Source organism: Muscardinus avellanarius (assembly GCF_963383645.1).
Source record: "Muscardinus avellanarius genome assembly, chromosome: 4".
NCBI lineage: Eukaryota > Metazoa > Chordata > Mammalia > Rodentia > Gliridae > Muscardinus > Muscardinus avellanarius.
The window spans coordinates 75,902,831-75,915,463 of record NC_137789.1 but is presented as its reverse complement, the minus strand read 5'-3'; the positions used below and the strand labels follow the sequence as shown (position 1 = coordinate 75,915,463).

General features: G+C 41.9%; 1 protein-coding gene across 4 annotated transcripts in view; it reads right to left on the bottom strand.

The window, feature by feature from the left end:
• The window catches only part of ASPH (aspartate beta-hydroxylase), a gene marked incomplete at both ends in the record, with an annotated part of 234,514 nt that overhangs the window by 9,984 nt on the left and 211,897 nt on the right, over nt 1–12,633 (bottom strand). For all 4 annotated transcript variants that reach the window (XM_080693660.1, XM_080693661.1, XM_080693662.1 and 1 more), the window contains 3 exons: nt 4,057–4,190; nt 4,543–4,634; nt 6,749–6,884. In XM_080693660.1, coding sequence (XP_080549786.1) covers nt 4,057–4,190; nt 4,543–4,634; nt 6,749–6,884 — 362 coding nt within the window. The remainder of the gene's footprint in view (nt 1–4,056; nt 4,191–4,542; nt 4,635–6,748; nt 6,885–12,633) is intronic.

Genomic DNA, 12,633 nt, shown 5'->3' with positions numbered 1-12,633 from the left:
CAATGTACAGCACTTTAATTGACCCATTTATCTTATGAAAGGCACTATTTTTATAATGGAGTACTAAGCTCATCCCAACCACCACTGTGTTAAGGATGATTAGGGGTGATAATGGGAACTCCAGTGGTGCAATCAGCTAGGGTTAGCGCGGTTCTACTTCACGGGATCATTCTCTCCCGTCCCCAGGTTCTTGTGATAACAGAAGGTTCTATTGCTAACTATGGTATAGAGCAAGTGCAAGAGGAGAGACATGAAGGACGGTTGACCTCAGTATTGATGAGACACAGGGTGTTGGTGCTCGTAGGCTTTTCAGGGATGAGAGAATATGGAGTGTTTGTAGCCCTAAAAAAATTGCTTCCCTGGCCACATAATAAGTATATGAGTGGCAAGTAATTTTTAATAATCATGTGAAATTATAAAACACACCATCTGCAAATTGTCATCAGCAGCTCCTTCCTTACTGTCACATGAAATATGTTATATTTTTATTTCAGCAAAAACTCAGGGGCTCTGATCTAATGTTCTAATTCAAGATTCCCCTTGGGTGAGCTGTGGGTCTGCTGTTGGGGAAGACATTAACCCCAAAGTATTTTAAACTTCAGGGGAGGGGCTGGCAGTGATTTTGATGATCAGGTGTGGTCACAGGTGCTCGCTAGGGCCCTTGTGGGGAATGCACCTAGAGCTGTGCTGCTGGACCAGGTTTCCAGTGTGCTGTGCTCTGGTGATTTCTCCTTAGCGCCTCAAGAGCATCTGCCTGCTCAACTGCTTTTTTTCTGCCACATCCAATCTTCCCACCAGGGGTTCCCCTTCTGTTTGAGGCCACCAAAGACTGGGGGCAATTCCATGCTTTATCTCTACCCACCTGAGCTTAAAGAATCTTTATCTAGAGATTTTGCTCTAAGTATTTACAAGAAAAATGGGCATGAGATGGAAGGAAGAAAGGCAGGTGGTATGGTGGCAAACACTTTCTTTTTGTGGTGCTGGGGTTCCTGGAAACCCTTCTACCTCCAGGCTACACTCCCAGACCTATTATATATATATACATTTTTTGAAACAGGGTCTCTTAAGCCGCGAGGCTGGCTTCGAACCTGCGCAATCCTCCTGTCTCTGCCTCCCAAGCGCGGAGATTACAAGCGTGTGCTACCATGCCCGGCGGTGGCAAACACTTGTAATCTCAGTATTTGGCAGGCTGACAGGAGGATTGCAGGTTTAAAGTCAACCTCAGCAACTTGGGGAGACCCTTTTTCCAAATTAAAAAAAAATAGGGCTAGGGTTGTGGCTCAGAGGTAGAATGCCCCTGGGTATAATCTTCAATAGAAAAGAGAAAGAGAGAAAGAAAAAAGAAAGGAAGAAAGAAAGAAGAAAAAGGAGAGAAAGAAAGAGGGAGGGAGGGAGGAGAAAAGTGGGAAGGGGAGAAGGATAAGATAAAGGAAGAGATAATAGGTTGAAAGGGAGGGAGAATAAAAGAGGGAGAGAGGGAACAAAGTGAGCAGATGAGTTTTACAACCCTGAGAAGTACTTAGAAAGGTCTGGTGTTTTCTGTGTCATTGTCTTTTGCTTTTATTTGAGCTCCAAGGATATGGTCTGTCCATCTCTGCCTCCCTCCCTCATCTTCTCCACGTCCCTGTCCCTCTCACCTTTGGCAGAGACCCTGCAGACGAGACCCAAACTGAATCCCCTAAAATTGCCAAGATGTTTTCATAGTTTTTTTTTTTTTTTTTGGTCATTACTCAATAGTTCTTCTCAAGCATCTTCTAGAAGCTCTGGATAAGCCTGCCCCTCAAATTTTTAGCTCTAGACTGGATTTTCCCCACTGGCCAGGCATGTTTCCAGGCAACTTCTGTCCTGGATAATTCTACTTCTGTGTCCCGACAAGAACTTACATAAAATATGTACAAATGCTGAACTCACTCCATGCCTCCTGTGCTATTCAGCTTTCATTTCTGTGACCAAAATAAAGAAGGAAAGATTTATCTTGGTTCACAGTTTCAGTACTTGGTTGGTTGGCTCTGTTGCTTTGAAACCTAAGGGGAGGCAGAATATCACGGTAGGGGAAAGCTGCCCAGCTCATGGCATGGAAAGGGGGGCCAGAGAAACCCTTCCAGGGGACCTCTCAGCGACCTCCAACTAGGCTCCACCGCTTATACTTTCCACCACTGATGGATTAATCCATTGATAAGGTCAGAGCTTTCATGATCCAGTCTCTTTCCAAGAGCCGCACCTCTGAGCACCCCTGGAACACTGCCTGACACAATGGGGACCGAGTCTTTAACACATGCCTTTGAGGGGCACTTCATGTCCAAACTGTAACACCTCCCAGATTCCCACTAATGTTAAGGCATCGCCGACCTTCCCTGACCAGAGAGTGAAACTGCAGTATCATATTGGACTCCTGGGCCCTTGACTACACATTCAGGATTCACTGGAGTGGACGCACCTGGCATCTCCCGTATCTGCTCTTTGCTCCCCACTTCTCTCCAACACCCTGAGTCTGGCTGTCCTTGCCACGCGGGTGTATCACACTGGCAGCCCATTGGTTATTGCTTCCATCTCCTTTGATGGACTTAGTGTCCACAATAAGTTCCAAACAGAGGTTGGAGCCCATTAATTTGTTGTTCAAGCCTTCTGTGAGTTAGCGCCTAAAGCACTCCTCCACTCTCCTCACTCTTTATGTGCCCTCCACTACTGGTTGCTAAACCACTCAATATTCCTTCTACTGGGCCTGTAATGTTTGAATTCAGTGCTATTCTGTAATATCCTTCTCTCTCAGCTTTCAGTGTCCAAATCCCTCTTGTCTGTAAAGTTTACTTCTGTCAAAATTCTCAAACCTCAAATGTGAGTGAGTTCCTTGCCCACTGACCCATGTGCAAAGTTTGTATTTGTTCTTCTCTAATGGCTCACATGGCCTTTGAGCTTCTATTACTTCCCCTGTCGGAGGATGTCTGGAGGGCAAAGGCCCATCTGATTTACCTCTGCACTCGCCACAGTGGCACCTTGGGCTGCTAGCTGAGCCTAGGGCAGGTATCTGCCAATGACCAGATGAGTAACTCTGGATAGTTGCCCTCCATCCCACCCTCTGCTAATGGCAATGGGAAATATCTAAAAAGATAAAAACATGGTTTCTGATCTCTAGAAACTTACAGATCATTACAGAGAAAAGGTTAATATATATTAATTAATAGAAGGCAATGGCTGATAGTAGCACCAGTAAGGAGATACACTATGCACATTCTAAGACGTCAGAAGACAGGTTCTTTTTTTATGGAACTAAATTAGATCTTAGTAATAGGCTTACTTTGGGTAGGTGAAGAGATGGGATTTTCATGGGACACGAGAGTTAGAATAGGAACAGCACTCAGAGCGAGTGTGGCCTGTGCACAAGGTCATGAACAAACCTGCTGTGGTTCAGAAAAGAAAAGAGATGGGGAGGAGACCTAACATGCACAGCATCCCTGCTGATGTCGGCACATGGATTAAGTGCCTCATAGGTATTATTCCACTTAATCCATACAACAACCCTGTGAAGGAGATATTATCACTGACAATTTTATAAGCAAGGAGGCTAAGATGCAAGGGATTAAGTAACCGGCCAAGGTTACACAGGATTCGGTGGCAGAGCTGTAATTCGAAAAAGGCAGCCGGCTTCTATCGCACCACTCTGTCTCTAGAGCAAAATCTAAACATCACGAGGTATTTTCTTCAGGAAGTGGGACTTCCTGTATGTATGAATAATTTAGCTGTAGAGTCATAAGCACAATGAGTAGGGTGATCGGGGCTCAATGTGAGCTGACTCTGAATACAAGATTGTCTACTTAGAGACACAGGAGACTCAGCAGCGCGATGGGTGCTCTGGGGAGACACAGCCAAGGAGGGTCTACTGGGCAGCCTCTCCAGGCCGTCAGGGAGCACGCAGAAGGGGAACAGGCTGGAGTGTGGGTTGATATCACCTTGCTGTGGTCTGCTGCAGCTACAAGGAAAGAGAGGATCCAGCTGGATGTGAGGAACACCCGGCCTCAGAGGTGATGGACAAGTGAGGAAATGCGGAAGGAAACATACTTAGTGTCATTGGCACACCGGATCTTGCAGCCTTCCTTGGGGATCACCAGGCCCAGGTGCATTCGAAGCCTGCAGTTTGTGGGTCCCGTGTGCGGCCACACATGCGTTCCAGGGTGCATGATGGAATATTTGATCTGCGCAAAAATAGGACACTGGATCAACCATTTGTCAATGTGTGAAGGAATCACTAAATTAAAGTGACAGTACAGAATTAGTCAGGTTGGATAAGAGCTTTTGTAAGACTCAGAATTTATACTCACATCTTATTTCTTTGCAAAGGAACTAAAAATACATGCTCCCATTTTCCACAAAGTGATCAACACTGAACACTTCCACCCCCAATTACGTGAAATTAAGTTTCATTAAAAAGTAGATGAAAAAGAAGCATTCACTGGACCAAAGGAAATGGTCGTTTCTCTGTAGAGGCCGGCTCGCGCGCTCATAACGACAAACTGCTCTCTCCCCTAACTAAAGCATTCTCGGCACCTGTCCTCTCCTGCATCCTGTTGTCTCCGGGAACTTTTCTAGCAAAGCACAGGTTCTAGGAGCTCCTTTACAGGCATTTTCATTTTTTCTTCCTAAAGGAAGGAATAAATGAGGAAAACCACTGTTAGAAACTAATCACTAGCTGGGCACCATTTCACAGACCTGTAGTCCCCGGCTGAGGGAGGCTGAGGACCATTTGAGTCCCCAGAAAACAGCCTGAGAACAACAACAAAACAAAAGCCAAACAATCCCCAAAGAAATTACAGTAAAGCTTTAAGTCATCCCTGTAGGATGGCACAGGCTAAGGAAACATGAGGACAACGTTGTCTTTCTCTAACAGACAGTGCCTGGAAGAGCAGGAACTGAACTCTCCACGCGATGTTGGATTATTAGACTAAGGGTGTCTACTGGGCAAGGTGCATGTTAAATACTTAATTTTGCCCCTATGATATGCAGAATAATGGCCTGGCCCAAAGATGTTCACATGATAATCCCGGGAACCTGTAAATATGTTATGTTACCTGGTAAAGAGGAATTAAGGTTACAGTTGACATTGAGATTTCCAATGAGCTGCTCTTATAAGATTAGCCTGGACCAACTGTAGGGGCCCACTGTAATCACAGAGTCCTTATATGTGGAAGAGGCAAGAAGAATTAGAGTGATACAGGATAAAAAAAACTTGGAAGGCTATTGCCGGCTTTGAAGACAAGAGATGCAAGCCAAGTCAGAATGTTTTTGGTAAACTGTTTTAGTGGCCACAGGAAACTAATATATTCTCTAAGAAAGAAAAGATCTTTTTATACTTAACCCAAAAAGGTAGCATTTCTGGGACTATATCACAGGGTTATCAAAACACTATTTTTAAATGGAATTTAATGTCTTTTTCATTGTATAGCTGTGTGGTCATTAAAATGGATTTACTTTGATATAGCTACTGTTGACAAAAGTTAGTGTTTCGAGGCAACTGGAAAGAACCTCAAATTTGTTAAATGTTCCTCATTTTAAACATATCTTATGTTAACATATTTGATTCATTTGCCACACAGATTGGAGATCCACCAGTGTGCCTGGATGTGGGTTAAGCTCAATAAATATAAAGTTGATGGGAGGCTGAGATAGGAGGATCACAATTTCTCAGCCAGCCTCAACAACTTAGTGAGGCTCTCTGCAACTTTGTGAGACCCTGTTTCAAAACAAAAAATAAAAATTGTGTTTGAGGTGTAGTGCAGAGGTAGACTGTCCCTGGGTTCAATCCCCTGTACCCAAAACAAAACAAAACAAAACAAAGAAATATGAAGTTGAGCTATTTCCAAAGAGCTCAGAGTTACTGTCTTATAACTCATGTGTTGCTGTTTGCACCATCGCTCACTCATGGAGAAATTATTTTGACTTGTAGTATCATCTACATTTGTAGAGAAAATTAATCTTAGGTATGCTCCTTTCTTTAAAAAAAATTTTTTTTTTTATTGGTGCATTGTATTTGTACATCTTTTTTTGGGGGGGAGGTACTTGAGATGGAACCCAGGAACATTTTACCTTTGATCTATATCCCTAGCCCTATTTTTTATTCTTTATTTTGAAACAGGGTCTCACTGAGTTGCAAAGGGCCTCACTAAGTGGCTAAGGCTGTCCATGAACCCAGATCCTCCTGTCTCAGTCTCCCAAATACTGGGATCACAAGCGTGGGCCACCATGCCTGGCTGTATTTGTACATCTTAATGGAGTACAAGATGGTAGAAGCATATATGCGCACATCACCCAATTATCCCTTATCCATCCTCACCCCATTCCCTCCCCCTCCTTCCTTCTCATGTTTGGCATAGTGATTGACTTTGATATGTTTGCCAATGTACATCATATACATTAGAGAATTTTCCTTTCTAAGACATCAAAAGGCAGTTGGTGGACTTTTAAGTTATACCTATACATAGTAGGGTTACTGTAAGTAACATATTTAACAGGAAAGACTAGGAAATATTAAGATATTACTTACTTACCAAATACACACAAGTTACCAAACACACACATATATACAAGCACGTTCACCTACAAATAAATGCTCAGATATAGCTTTTCAAAACTAGGTTTCTCTGAACAGTTTCCTCTAAGTCCAGGAACCCCAGCTCTGGGAATATCACTAGAAGACTCTTGTTCCTTGATGTCAGATCATTGGCTGCAGAGAACAATCTAGAAGTCAGGAGCTCACCTTGTTGCCAGAGTGTAAACTGGCTCCAGTCACCTTTCTCCCTCAGATTTTCATCTTCAGGCAGGAAGAGGCCTTTGGCTTTATCCATCACTGCAAGACCTTCGTCACGGATCAACTTCCAGTTTCTCTCTAGAGACTAGAAGGAAGGTTCTGGTTTCACTGGACTGAACATATGCCTGGTAGAATATTTTATAATGATTCTCAACTTATTGTTTACTTAAAAAATAATGAAATGTTGCTTTCATTTAGATTGCTTATTTCATTGTCTATAGAAACTCTTCTCTTGTCAAAGATGTTAACAAGCCAGGCATGGTGGTGCGCACTTGTAATCCCAGCATTCTGGAGGCTGAGAACGGAGGATCATGGTTCACAGACAGCCTCACAGCTACTTAGTGAGGCTCTTTGCAACTCAGTGAGACCCTGTTTCAAAAATAAAGAATAAAAAATAGTGCTGGCAGTGTAGCTCGGAGGTAGAATGCTCCTAGGTTCCATCCCCAGTTCCGCAAAAAAAAAAAAAAAAAAAAAGAAAAGAAAATAATATCTTGTTATTTTTCAGAACCAAATGCTTTTGCAGAATAAGACTTTCAAAACTGCCTAGAAACCTCAGAAAATAATTCCTTTAATTATTTGTTTCATGATTTGCCCAAAGTTTGTTTTCTTCTTCTATTTTTAATCCACATGCCTAACAAGAGCACTGATCTTGTTGACCAATATGCTATAATAAACATCCAAACTAGAATACAAATCAGTTTTAATTTTACTTCTTGATAAAATTCTTGACAAAGATGCTATTCAACATGGAAAAAATAAACTTTTAAAGGCACCAGAAAGTGTCTACTGGAACATTTAATCACCAAAATATTAATAGGAAAATAATAAAAAAATGCCATGTAGGTTAGAATTTATCTGGACCAAAGTATCTCCATGACTTCTTTTTTATGATGCTGCTTCAGTCTCAGCTGGGCTTATGCTCAAAGAGCCTATGAGCGGCCAGGCCGGTGCCAGGATCCAGGGGCAGATCCTCCTGGCCACCCTCACCACACACTGCCCTGCCAGTCAGGTGGCAATGAAGTGGGAGTGGTGGAGGCCAGCAGACAGGGGCAGGAGCATCCAAAGAAGCTGGCTGAGAGGAGCTGCCATCAGAAGAAAAGAATAAAGACAATTTTCCTATAGTGGGAAAGAGACAAAGTTGTTCAGATAGAGCAGGATTATGAAATGATAGCTGTTTCAATCACTTCCAAGTTAGGTGAGGAGTGAATGGAACAGTTATGGACATGGGTCTATAGACAGGCAGGAACACACGGTTAATTTCAATAACAATCGGGATCAGATATATTATTAGTGGATGAAGAGCAAGAGATGACAGCTAGTAAATCATAAAGAGAAAATTTCTGATGTAAAAAATACAGAAACAATTAGTGCTCTAAAACGGACTGAGTTGTCTTGTAAAACACAGTTCTCTATCTTTTGTATTAATTGAGTGAAATGACCGATTATTAGGTGAAACGAAGGATAAGATAGTATGTAAAGTGCTTTTTAATCAACCGATACATAATGAATTTATAATTTAGAGTAGAAAAATAAATGAGAATGACTGCATGGGTGAGGTGTCCAAAAAACACAGATTTTCAGATTTGCATGAAAACATGATGCCAACCCCAGCCAGGCCAATGTTAATTTTGGCCTAAAGTTGCCTTTGTACAATATTTTAAAATTGGTATAGAAGTTTCTCCATACACAGTGCACTGTAACCTACCATGTGTAAGTAGACTGTAACCTAATCTCATATCAAGTAGGTGTCTTAGTCAGTGACAGCAGCCTACTGCTCACATCACACTCAAAAGAGACTGACATGATCTGTAACCAATAGGGCTGTCTCTACCTTACTTCTGTTTTCGGTATGTGGTTTCCTCTTCTTTGGCTAAAAAACCTAACTTTCTGCTGGAATGAAATATTCTGAACCATTCTGAATGCAAACTATTGCCCGATGCTGGGATCACAAATAAAGCCAACTTTAAAATGAGATTTGTTTTAATTTTTTCTTTTAACACCAGAGAAAACTTTCTGTAGTATGCAAAAACATTAGTTATTAAATTATTATAGTGCAGAAGATTTTGATTAGAGGATAATGTTATAGTTCAATTTCTGTGAAACCCACCCATTAATTTGTGTCGACATCTATGCTTCTTGTTCGGTCCCCTTCCTGCTGGTCACATATCCTCATTTCCACTCACCTCACCAACTAGTTTCCTTATTTTTTCACTCCAAGCAGGCAGACGGTTACTAGCAAGTCAAAGATCATGATTCAATAAAGAGATACCCTAAAGTCTTCACTATGGCAGTCCCCCAGTGTGAGAGAATTTGATGGATCTGTCAAGAATCTCAAGATGATGGAAAGGAAAACACACCACACACACACACACACACACACACACACACACACACACACACACACACACCAGGACTCAGCAGTATGTTTGCATCTTCTCAAATACACCTACTTTGCCAAGAATCTCAAGATGATGGAAAGGAAAACACCACACACACACACACACACACACACACACACACACACACACACACACCAGGACTCAGCAGTATGTTTGCATCTTCTCAAATACACCTACTTTGCCAATACTCATAGCTGTTATTGTAACTTGTTCACGTTGCTAGATAACTCTATTAGATTCCTGTTAAACTGTCACACAGAAAAGGAGAGAATTAACTTTCTAACACATGAAATTACTTTTCAAATGAGGTTATTGGCACCTTATATGGGCAAGCTCTTCCTCTTTTTCCTCCTGCTATTTTAGAAGTTTCTTTTCTTTTGAAAGCGGATTTTAGGGGCATAGTTGGAAAAATCTGATTTTTTTTTGTTACTAAAATAGGCACAAAGCCCTAGGGGAAATGTTAAAGTAATTGCATCACTCTATATAATTTAAAAATTTAACTTAAGAACAGGTTGTCTTAATGTGAAATGTCATTTCTGTACCTTTCACCCTCAGCTTCCCTGGGAAATGTTGCCAAGGTACTTTTCTATTGGTAGTATTTTTTTTTCCCCCCTGTGGTGCTGGGGCTGGAACCCAGGGGCATTCTACCTCCCAGCTACACTCCCAGCCCTATTTTTTAATTCTTTATTTTTGAAACAGGGTCTCACTGAGTTGCAAAGGGCCTCACTAAATAGCTGAGGCTGTTGGAGAACCACAATCCTCCTGTCTCCGCCTTCCAAATCCTGGGATTACAAACGTATGCCACCATACCTAGCTGGTTTTCTTTAAAGAACTTTTTTTTTCCCCTCATGTTCTATGTGGCTTTAATGTGTTGGAGAATTTCCCCAGTGCCTGACTCCCATGTTAAAATGCCACTGTTGTGCCCCAACCTCTGAGGATGAGCCTTGGTTGTCAACTTGACTGAACTGAGAGACACCTAGGATATTTGTAAAGTACACTTCTGGCTGTGCCTGTAGAGTGTTTCCAGAGACGATTGTCATGTGGGCCAACGAACTGTGTGGGAAGACACTCTGAGTGTGGGCAGCACCATGCAATAGGCAATGGGCTTAGATGGAACAAAACACAGAAGAAGGAGGAAGCTTGCATTTGCTCAGTCTTTTTGAGTGAGAGAGATTTTGTGCTTCTATCACCCTTGGACATCTGTCTCCAGCTTCTTAGGCCTTTGAATGTGGACTCACAGCAGCTTCACCTGGGACTGGGGCTGCCTTGTTGGTCCCTCTCCTACCAAAGCTCCAGCTTCTTGGACTGAGCAGCTGCTGGCTTTCTTAGTTTTTTAGCCTAGAGGTGCACACCGTGGAATGACTGTCCAGTCTCTAAACCTGTAGGCCAATCTAATTAATCTTCTCACAATTATTTATATATTCTGTTGGTCTGTTCCTCTGGAGAACTCCAACTAATGTACTGCATAGATTTCTAGCTTACAAACCAGCCACTAGTTATTTTCTCCTTTGAGTTCAATAGTTCATCATGGGATTTTACAGCTGGGTTTGTATTGTCAATCTTGCAAAAATCTTTTCACCTTCGGGATAACAAAATGACTCATGAAGTGATTAATAAGCCTGACGGCCCATAATACAGTGGCCAGCAGAGCTGGCACCAGAAACCTTACTCTGCTGTTTCCCCCTTGATCATTCCAAGCACTTGTGGGTGGAAAGGGTCACACTTAGGCACCAGGATTTCATACTGTGGTGGGCTCTGAAGCAGAGAAATAACTGGAGCCCCACAGCCTCCCATGTACCCATCAAGAGAAGGCACTTCTGAGGCATGTACTTCACATTTGGCATTGTGAAGAGGCTGTGGCAAAACAACTTGTATCTCTGATAAATGGGGGAAACAAAGTGGATCAGAAGAAACCAATGAAGCCTGGTGGAATTAGAAAAGCAGCATGAAGATAACAATCCTGATCTAAGTTTTAAATGTAAAAATTTTTGATTAAAGTAATGACCCTACTTGGGGGTGTTTTCCAACTTTGGAATGATACAACAGGGTTTTCATGGAAAAAATCTGAAATGAGACCTGGAACTGTTATTTTAAAAATACCTTTATTGGTTCTTACTTAGGTCCTTAGCATCATTAGCATTCAGGGAGATGCAAATCTAAACTACGCTGAGAATCAGAATGGCAATCATCAAGAAGTCAAAAAACAATAAATGTTGTTAAGGATATAAGGAAACTAGAACTCTTCTATACTGTTTGTGGGATTGCAAATATTTCAGTCACTATGGAGATAAGTGTGAAGATTCCTCAGAAAACTGGGACTAGATCCACTATATGATCCAGCTATCCCGCTACTGGGTATCTTTCCAAAGGGGACAAAAATGAGAGAAATACAATAATACATGCATACCTATGTTCATACCAACACAATTCACAATAGCCAAGTTATGAAACCAACCTAGGGGTCCATCAACAGATGAAATTATGGGATATCCATACAATGGAATTCTACTCAGCAATAACAAAGAACAAAATTATGTCATTTGCAGGAAAATGGGAGGACTGGAGAATATTATGTTGAGTGAGATTAGGCAGTCACAGAAAGAGGAGGGTCATATGTTTTCTCTAATATGTGGAAGCTAGGAAGTAATTGGGAGACCAGAGGACACCAGATAACAGAGGAGAAATCTCAGTAGAGCCAGGGAGGTGATCTAGGGGAAGGGGAGGGGTAAGAGTGAGGATCAATGAAGGAATTACTACCTTCCACTTGTGTATGTATGTGAAAATATCAATGTATTTCAGTACTCTGTGTGGAAAGGGGGTATGGGGAGGGAGCAGGGGCACCAGGTGCTGTGCACAAAGCACTTGGTATGTTTCCCTCTGCAATCCACCTTGTTGCTCCCTCTCCCCATACGTGTTAGTGAGAACAGTAGTGCTGTCTTCATATGTGGACACAACTTATTTGAATTGTTTCCTCCATCAATTCTTATTGCCCCTTCCTCATCACCCTTCCCCAGTTCCCTTCCACTACTCTACTGGTCTCTCTCCTTGTTTCTTCTAGAAAAAATGTTTATCTGAAATCACTTTTCTTTCCCATTTTCTCTCTACCTTCCACACATGAGAGAAAATGAGTGACTCTTGACTTTCTGAGACTGGCTGAACTCAGAATAATATTTTCTAGTTCTGTCCATTTTCTTGAAAATGACATAATCCTGTTCTTCTTTATGGCTGAATAAACATTGTGTGTATAAACCATATTTTCTTTACTCATCCATCTGTTGATGGACACTTATCTTTTCTAAAATTTTATAAAGTCCACATGGTTACAGGAATTTTAAGACCAAACCTAATTATACTCTGTGTGTGTGTGTGAAAGAGACCACTTGTGCACGTGCGTGCATACACACACACACACACACACACACACACACACACACA